This window comes from Nanorana parkeri, unplaced genomic scaffold (assembly GCF_000935625.1).
Source record: "Nanorana parkeri isolate BGI_ZX_2015 unplaced genomic scaffold, ASM93562v1 scaffold731, whole genome shotgun sequence".
Taxonomy (NCBI): domain Eukaryota; kingdom Metazoa; phylum Chordata; class Amphibia; order Anura; family Dicroglossidae; genus Nanorana; species Nanorana parkeri.
Window position 1 is genome coordinate 254,867 of NW_017306999.1, and position 9,442 is coordinate 264,308.

General features: G+C 41.8%; 2 protein-coding genes across 2 annotated transcripts in view; both read left to right on the forward strand.

Annotated features, from left to right (window-relative positions):
* Window positions 1–2,090: 2,090 nt before the first annotated feature.
* LOC108793204 (peptidoglycan recognition protein 1-like) lies at window positions 2,091–4,738 on the forward strand. Its single transcript, XM_018564157.1, has 4 exons — window positions 2,091–2,145; window positions 2,333–2,531; window positions 2,738–2,856; window positions 4,560–4,738. The coding sequence occupies exons 1-4, from the start codon at window positions 2,091–2,093 to the stop codon at window positions 4,736–4,738; spliced, it is 552 nt and encodes a 183-aa protein (XP_018419659.1).
* A 4,271-nt stretch (window positions 4,739–9,009) lies between these two features.
* LOC108793205 (peptidoglycan recognition protein 1-like) overlaps window positions 9,010–9,442 on the forward strand; it is a 5,763-nt gene continuing 5,330 nt past the window's right edge. The window contains exon 1 of the mRNA XM_018564159.1: window positions 9,010–9,064. Coding sequence (XP_018419661.1) covers window positions 9,010–9,064 — 55 coding nt within the window. The remainder of the gene's footprint in view (window positions 9,065–9,442) is intronic.

Here is a 9,442-nt window from a genome sequence, read left to right on the forward strand (position 1 = left end):
CACAAAGCTTCTAATTCACTCCCTTGTAATCTCTCGTCTCGACTACTGTAGCTCCCTCCTTGTTGGCCTACCACTAAGCAGGCTATCCCCCCTTCAGTCTATCATGAATGCTGCTGCCAGACTCATCCACCTTACCAACCGTTAAGTATCTGCCGCCCCCCTCTGGCAATCCCTCCACTGGCTTCTATCCTCTACCCCCCTCTGCCAATCCCTCCACTGGCTTCCATCCCCCGCCCCTCTCTGCCAATCCCTCCACTGGCTTCCATCCTCCACTCCCCTCTGCCAATCCCTCCACTGGCTTCCATCCTCCACCCTTCTCTGATAATCCCTCCACTGGCTTCCAATAGCCCAAAGAATAAAATTTTAAAAATTAACAACCACATACAAAGCCATCCACAACTCCGCCCCCGGCTATATCTCAAACCTTGTCTCAAAGTATCACTCTAACCGTCCCCTCCGCTCTTCCAAAAACCTCCTGCTTTCCAGCTCCCTCGTCAACTCCTCCCATGCTCGCCTCTTGGTCTTCTCTAGAGTCTCTCCAATCCTCTGGAACTCTTTACCCCAACCTGTCCATCTATCTCTGACTCTGACTACCTTTAGGCGATCCCTAAAGACTCATCTCTTCAGGGAAGCCTATTCCACCTCAAACTAACCACTCAACCATCATATTCTCAAACAATTTATCCCCACACAGCTCCCTCGTCATGTATCACTGGCCCCTCCCTTTTAGATTGTAAGCCCTCATGGGGAAGGGGCCCTCCTTACCATCTTGTCTTGAATTGTATTGTAATTGTAATGTCTTCCTTATATTGTAAAGCGCTGCGCAAACCGTAGGCGCTATATAAATCCTGTATAAGAATAATAATAATATACAAGATCTTTAAAAATGATCAGCATTTTAGGCTGCCAGTCTACCTGACCAAGAAAGTTCAAATTTCGATAAGTTAGCCCTTCTTCCATTTTCAAAATGTAATTTTTTAGCTGGAGTTACATTTTGCTGAATGTGGCTTCAAGAGTCCTTCTCCAGAACAGTTTTTCATCTTGTTTGTCCCTAACTCCTCCTGTTTTTCTAAGAGGAACAAACACACACAAAGAACCCCTCTAGCCCTGGTGGTAGCTCAAAACAAGATGAGTGATTTCAGGATAATCAGGGGCAGATTTGCTACAAGAAAATAGCAAAAGGTTTTCCTGGCACACTCACAAGCCAGCATGTAAAAAAACTTGTCTCACACTAAGGTTAATAACATAGGTTTGGATACACGTCTTCTGCAGAAAATGTGAAAGCCGCACTGCCGCGCCAAGGCACCTCTTATAGTGCGGTCCTAACTCTAAACTATCAGAGCCTCCATCTTGGAGCACATGGGGGCAGAAGATAAAACTATAAGAAGGTCTTATTTTCGGGGTAGGTCTTATATTACAGAAATCCCTGAAGATAGTGCTAGGTCTTACTTTCGGGGAAACACTGTAGCTCCTGTGTGATAGAAATAGAGTTAAGTAAAAAAAAAAAAAATTTTATTTAAAGAATAATTATATACATAAAAAATAAGTAAAAAATAACAAGAAATAATAAGAAAAATTCAAAAATAAAAAGGTGATTAAAAAGTCAAAAATAATAATAAAAAAATATTTAAAAAATAGAAAATAATATGATAAAAAAAATTATAAAAAAGGAAAAGATGATAAGATAACTAAAAATTTTAAAAAAGTAAAAAATTAAAATAATGAAAAAGTTTAAAAAAATTAAGAAACAATAAAAAAATTAAAACGAATCCTGCCGTCACCGCCATCTAGTTGCCATTCTCCATTGGGGTAGGGGGATGTTAAGGCGGGGAGGGGGGCACATTGAGGAACATAGCCTTGGGGCAGCAGAGAGAGTAAATCCGGCCCTGAGGATAATGGGCATCTACTGTTGGAATGTATTTCCTAAAAAAAAAGGCATTTCCTGCTAGAAGTCGAAAATTCCTTTCAGGTTCAGTTAGAAGATATTCTTTTACCGTGTCAGCTTTCAGTGTCATTGTTTTACAATACACATTTGTTAACATCCTTTTCTCCTGGCAGAATAATCTGACTCTTCGTGTCCTTGTATCATCATGATCTGTTTCCCTGTCCTTCTATTGGTGCTCTATGTGGCTGTAAATGCTCAGGGTAAGTGCTTGGTACTGTCTTGGGTCTTCTGCAATTTGGCCTTTTATCCCCTTTGCTGCACTCTCAGGGGAAAGCATGGGTGACATGTGCCAAGTATTACATGTAAAGACATTGACAGCTTTTTTAGGCCTAGGAATGGCATTTGATTTTGCAATTTAATCTCTAATTTCTATATCAATATTTACAGACTGCCCAACTATCATAAGCCGGTCACAGTGGGGAGGCAAGACGCCCACATGCAAGAAGTTGTCTACTCCGGTAGCAAACGTCATCATCCACCACACTGATGGAGCCTACTGTAACTCCAAAGCTACATGCAGCACCCAATGCAAGAATATACAGCATTATCACATGAAAACCAGAGACTTTTGTGACATCGGATACAAGTGAGAAAGGAAATAGTGTTTTACATATGGGTGAAGTAAAAGTAGGAGGAGATGGCAGGGTGCTGTTCCTGGTCTAGTGACAGAGTTGAAGTAATACTCTTTATTGGCCGAGAAGCAGGGACTGATTGCTATCACTGGAGCCTGCTGCTTTGCATTCATACCATAGTATTCTGATACATAGTCATTCTTCAATATTTCCCTCACAGCTTCCTCATTGGAGAAGACGGAAATGTGTATGAAGGTTCTGGCTGGTCAACTAAAGGAAGTCATACCAAAAGCTATAACGACATCGCCATTGGTATCAGCTTTATAGGCAAATTCACCAGTAAGTGATATATAACAGTATTCCTAGTCTCAGCTGCCATTGTGATGTGCGGGATCCTTTGTGCGTCTCTGTGCCTTTAATCGGGTTGGGCTTCCTCCTGACAAACCTGCACCCAATTTGATCTTCTGCCCCATGTGCTCCAAGATGGAGGCTCTGATAGTTTAGAGTTAGGACCGCACTATAAGAGGTGCCTTGGCAGCGCGCCGCTGACTACAACCTCACCAGCGAGGCACCTTCATCGAGCAGTAAGTGAGGGCAGGGGGGGTCCCTAATAAGAACTAATGATTATTAGCAGGTGATAATTGTACAATTAACCTCTGCTAATATGAATGGATTAAATGATCCATAGTACATAATATGTACATAACATGTAGTTGTACTACGGATCATTTAACCCATTCATGTTAGCAGAGGATAATTGTAAATCTACTGTCTGCAGTGTATACTCTATATGTAGTACATAGTACATGTACATTACACACGTCCACTGCACTACAGCAATAGATTTACAATTATCCCCTGCTAACATGAATAGGTTAAAAGATCCATAGTACATAACATGTAGTTGTACTACGGATCATCGCAAAAATGCACCTTCGCCTGTGTAGGCAAAAATCCTTGCACCGGCCCTGTGCGGGAGCACAAGCAAGGTAAGTTTAAGGGGGTGGGGGTCGGTATCCTTTTACAGAGAAACTGATGCCTAAGCAAGTTGACAGTCTTAATCTGCATCAAATGAATACATTCTTTACTGAAGTATGCTATATTAGGCCTGTACTTTTTTTAATATATAATTTTGAGTATAGTTGTACTAAGCTGCACACTAAAAACTATTTTATTTAAATTTAGCTATGCCTTCTTATTGTCTTTTATTGTTAAATTGACTGGGAGATGGTACATGTGCCATGGTACATGACTGGAGATGGTCAATACCCTTTGGTTATAATGGAATCTTATGCCAAACTTCGGCCCTCCAGTCCCATGAGGCATTGCAAGACTCTGACAGCCACAGGCATGAATCCCAGAGGCAGATGCATGATGGCATTTGTAGTTTACCCCTACAAAAGACAAATCAGGTTGGCTTTTGTAGACAGGCATTGATTTCCTGCATATGACATGCATGCCAAGTAGACATGTGCACTGCCAAAAAATTCGTTTAGTTTCGTTTTAAATTCGGATTTGTGTTATTTCGTTTTTCGGGATTCGGGAATAACGCTACCGAATATCAGAAACGGAAATTCGGATTCGTTTGCATTCGTTATATCTGTAATTCGGAATTCGAGATGTCCGAATTTCCGAAAATTTGTCCGAATTTCGATTCGGAACGAAACGAATCGCACATGTCTAATGCCAAGTACACATCAAATGATCAAGTGAAGGTTCACACATTCTCCTTTACTCTACTGGTGCAGCTTTGAGGCTGCCCTTGACTTACTTTGATTTTATTGAATGGAGCTGTCCCTATTGATATCCATTCCTATTACAGGCAAAGCAGGTCTAAGAAAGCCTTTCCCTGCATGTTGCATTCAAATGCATGCATTTGAGCAGCAGTGAGTTCCAATGCAAAGCACAGTGTTTGACAATGTCCGCCTATATGATCGCTAAAAGTGTAAATGTCTTTTAATTTCCCTTTTGTTTGTGCTTCTGGTTCTAATATTGCCCATTGATTTTAATCACTGCTGATTTTCTTTTTCTACCCAATGCAGGTCGTGAGCCTAACACTGCAGCTCTGAATGCAGCCAAAAAACTTATCGCCTGTGGGGTGGCCAGAAACTTCATCCGGAGCAATTACGTGCTAAGGGGACACCGAAACGTCGGGAAAACAGAGTGCCCTGGAAACAGCCTCTACAAGGTCATCCAAGGATGGCCCGGCTTTAAAGCTTAGGTGGATCAACATCTATGTGTAGTGCTCTCAATTTCAGATGAAAGATAGTTTACCTGCGTTGAATAATTAGAGCTTTGGTAGAGAAAAAGACATAACCCTTAAAGTTTTATTAAACCCATATACTAATAAATAAATAGTAGAAGCAACATTCATTTGCTTGATCAATTGCCGCACAATGCCCATAGGGTAGCTCCATTGCCTTGCAGGGTCTCCCTGGAGCCACCCTAAAGTGTGCGCTCCCTGGACCACAGCCATACATGAAAGCCATCGCAAACACGGACAGTCAACTCTGTACACCGCAGCACTGTTTTCACTTCTACATGAGCGACACGCACACATCTCGCTCTCCAAACAGTTGGAGGATTGCTTCATGTTTTCATAAGGTACAAAAAAGTTTTGGGGCAAAATAATATAAAAGAAATCTTTAAAGTCAGCAATTTCAGCAAAACTGAAGGGAAGGCTTGAATTCAGGTTTTAGTCAGGAATGGCGCAGTGAATGTGGCCCTCCTTACCATCTTGTCTTGAATTGTATTGTGATTGTAATGTCTTCCTTGTATTGTAAAGCGCTGCGCAAACTGTTGGCGCTATATAAATCCGGTATAATAATAATGTCCTAATCTTTGCAAGCACTGGGGTCAGCGAATATTGTTTTTATTGCAAGCAAAATAAAGAAAATTAAAAAAATATATCCCGATTGATCGTTGTTTTTGTTTTCCTGGTTACATGGATAATAGTATCCAGTTTTGTAAATCATTTGAGTTTTTCCAATGCTTATAGCCATTAGACATGAAAGCTGCGGAAAAGTCTGTTCGGTTCAGATATTTCGTTATTTCGGAATTCAGATCCGAAATTCAATTCGGTTCGGGTTTCGGATTCGGACGAAATCCGAATTTTGCGTTAGTTTCGGATGAGTGTACGAATATTCTATACAAATACCACACAAAACCATATACAGGTATTAATACTAAAGCTGAATCTCTTAGACCCGAATGGCATTTGGGATCCGAATTTCCGAATTGCATTCTGGAGCTCCTGAATACCATTCGGATCTGGGATCTCACCTTTAGTAATTTATGTATATGGCTCCCAGACCCGAATGGCATTCGGGATCCGAATTTCCGAATTGCATTCGGGAGCTCCTGAATGCAATTCGGGTCTGGGAGCCATATACATATAATACTAAAGCTGAGGCTCCCAGACCCGAATGGCATTCGGGAGCTCCCAAATGCAATTCGGAAATTCGGATCCCGAATGCCATTCGGGTCAGGGAGTCTCAGCCTTAATACTTGTATATGGTTTTCTCGCAACGAATATTCGTGAAATTATCCGAAACGAACAAAATTTTGGATTTCATCTGAATCCGAAACCCGAACCGAATTGAATTTCGGATCCGGATCCCGAAATAACGAGATATACCTTGAATGATGGCTCTTAATCCAATCTTCTTCTTCTTCTTTCCTGTCCTTTTCATCTGTCCCCCTCCAGCGCTGCGGCAGGTCTCCGATCCAGCGCTGACTCCTCTCTGCTTGCTGGCACTTCCTGTCCCACGGTGTCTGCATGCGGGTGCACGCCGTCCATAGACTTACCTTGTGTCTCTCCTCGTCTCCTGGCCGAAAATGTGAACTGCGCATGCGTCCACCCCAAGATGCTTTGCGGTCGCCCGAGAATTTTCACATTTTCGGACGGGAGCGCGCGGGGAAGACACAAGTAAGTTTAAACCGCTTTTAAAAGCGGGTTTTTATTTATTTTTTTAACACTTTTTTGAATATATCTACTGCTTGCTGGCCTTATATATATGCAAAAATACCGGAGGCTTTAATTATCCTTTAAGTTAAAGGAGAACTATGGGGTCAGGGCTTTTCCTTATAGTTCTCCTAAGTGTAACGGGAGGACACAAACATGAGTCCTCCCATCACCCAAAGCTCAGTATACCGCGAGCTACAGCTCCCTATATACTGAGATGCCGCAGCTGAAACGGATCCCGACAATTATGTCTGGATCCGCCGAGCTGCGTGAGTGACAGCCGGTATGTGTCCGCTCACTTCCCGATCTACTGAGCCGACCTGTGACAGTTTCACCTCACAGTTCTCCTTTAACAGAACCTCAGCTTATATATTAAACTATGTGAACGTGAATATTCTCCTTGCTAAGTGGATGGCCTCTACTCTTTGTGATAAATGAACTCATGGTATAGAATGTTATAATACATATCAAGGAAGAACAAAAAGTTACATTGTAATAACTGAGAGATTCTGGACTAGTATGTGAGAAGCTGGGTTCAGGCGGTTTGATCCACCTGTCAGCACTGAAAATAGGTGCCTGTGGAATAGTTTGTTATCTGAACACCTAAAGAAAGGATGTTGTGACACAGGAAGTGGCAGCTGGCCAGACTTTACTAGGCTTTGTCTACAGCAATAAATAGATGCAAACGGTGAGCAGTCCACATTGTGTTCTCTGTGGATAGAAGTGCTACTTGCTGAAGGAGCGAGCACCAGGATTGGCGTGCACACAGAGAGCTGACTGATCATCCCTTGTGGTAGCTCCACATTGCTGGTTAAGCTTTTCTAGGCAAGCCTCCCCCAGATATATCGTAAGTACTATCTATCTTTTTTCATACCAGAGTCAATTTAATTTTACAGAGCAATTCACTGGGTGTGATATGAATACAACAAATATGGACAACCAGTAGCTGAAATTACAGGTGAAGAATCTCTAACACCAAAAACAAACCAAAACCATTTGGCAGAGCCATCTGCGTGACATTAAACCCTCAGATTTTTTTACATAAAACAATACTGTAATGTGCGCCTTACTGTAATCCATGGTTGTTTCCCTTCTCTTTGCTGCTCTTCCTTTTAAATCCTCATGTCTTCTCATGCTTGGGGAGAACTTCCCTTTTCAGCTCAGGGCCTCTTCCTGTAGTGCTGGCTCAGGTTACAAGCCTATACAAATCTATACACAGACACCGTGTATCCATTCCTGAGACAAGGCAGTCTGCTGCAAAACAGAAGTTCTGCAGAGCATGAGAACAGATACAGATTTAAAAGGAAGAGCAGCAAAGAGAAGGGAAACAACCATGGATTACAGTAAGGCGCACATTACAGTATTGTTTTGTGTTAAAAAATCTGAGGGTTTATTGTCACTTTAACTTTAATTAACACTGCAGAGTAAAAAAGAATTACCTGGAGTTCTTCCTTAAATTGTCTTAAAAGACAGGACAATGAAAACACTCAAACATGTTCAAAGCTGTCTGATCTCCTTTTTAAAGGAGAACTATGAGGTGAGTGATTTTCATTCAACCTCATAGTTCGAGCGGACCTGTGACAATGAAACTTTCACATGTCGGCTCAAATAGATCGGGAAGTGAGCGAACATATACCGAGCAGCAAAGAGAAGGGAAACAACCATGGATTACAGTAAGGCGCACATTACAGTATTGTTTTATGTTAAAAAAATCTGAGGGTTTAATGTCACTTTAACTTTTAAGTTGTCTGTAAGGGTGGCATTCTGTAAGAAGGGATGTAATGTATAGAGGGCATACTTCTCACTGACCAACATTGCAAAGAGGGCATACTTCTCACTGAACACCAATGTAGGGGGGGGACATTTTTCCTACTGACTGTCAATGTAAGGAGGGCATTCTTCTCATTGGCCACCAAAGTATGTGTGTGTGTGTGTGACTACTGACTGCCAATGTAAGAAGGACATTCTTCTTACTGACCGCCAATGTAAGGAGTGCATTTTTCCTACTGACTAGCAATATAAAGAGGGCATTCTTCTTACTGATCACAGTCTCCCTACTGACCACCAATATAAGGAGGAAATTCTTCTTACTGATCACCAAAGTAAGGAGGGCATTCTTCTCATTGGCCAACAATGTGTGTGTGTATGTGTGGGAAGGGGGGAGGTGTGTGGCAGGGGGGCATTTTACCTACTGACCCACAATGTAAGGGGACATTTTTCCTACTGACAAGCAATATAAGGAGGGTATTCTTCTTACTGATCACCAATGTCAGGGGCATTTTTCCTATTGAATCCGATGGACTGGTTGCAGCAGGGGTTTCCCAAGACCTAAAAATTATTTCAAGTGTTCGCCTGTGACAAAAAAAAGCCGGTCTAATGTCTATTTCAGTTTCTGATGACATTGCAGCGCTGTGCTAGGGATCAGTGTCACTCTTTCTGTAGATATCACTATTTGTGGATCAGTTATTGTTTTTGAACATTCTTTTCTTCCAGCAGAAAAATCGGACTTTCTGTGTCCTGGTATCATCATGATTTGGTTCGCTGTGCTTCTATCGGTGCTCTGTGCCGCTGTGAATACTCAAAGTAAGTGCTCATTGTTTTTTTTTTCTTTCTTATGGTTGCAAAATCTGTTTTGGGCGTCTTATCTGCTGAATCCCTTTGTTGTTCTGTTATTCTCTTTGACCTAAAATGGGAAAAACACGGAAGGCATGTGATACCAAGCATTATATGCATGAATATTAGTCACTCTGTATGCAAGAATGGGACCTGCCAGTAAAACTGCTGCTGATGTCCACTTAGCAATCTATAAAGCCAAGATTTCTTTTTTAGTTGTGTATAGAGTAGTGAGGGGTTAGAACTCCTGTCAGATTTTCTGGTTTTACTGCTATCTGGTGTTCTGTTAGAGAGAGACCCCCCCCCCACCCCCCCCTCCATCGCTTAACAAAACAATTTTTATAACAA

What these genes read in the sequence shown, in the direction of transcription:
- LOC108793204 (XM_018564157.1), top strand. Translation starts at nt 2,091, where the DNA reads ATGATCTGTTTCCCTGTCCTTCTATTGGTGCTCTATGTGGCTGTAAAT. An exon ending in TTTTGTGACATCGGATACAA is followed by an intron (nt 2,532 to 2,737) that starts GTGAGAAAGGAA and finishes TTTCCCTCACAG; the next exon opens with CTTCCTCATTGGAGAAGACG. An exon ending in CTTTATAGGCAAATTCACCA is followed by an intron (nt 2,857 to 4,559) that starts GTAAGTGATATA and finishes TACCCAATGCAG; the next exon opens with GTCGTGAGCCTAACACTGCA.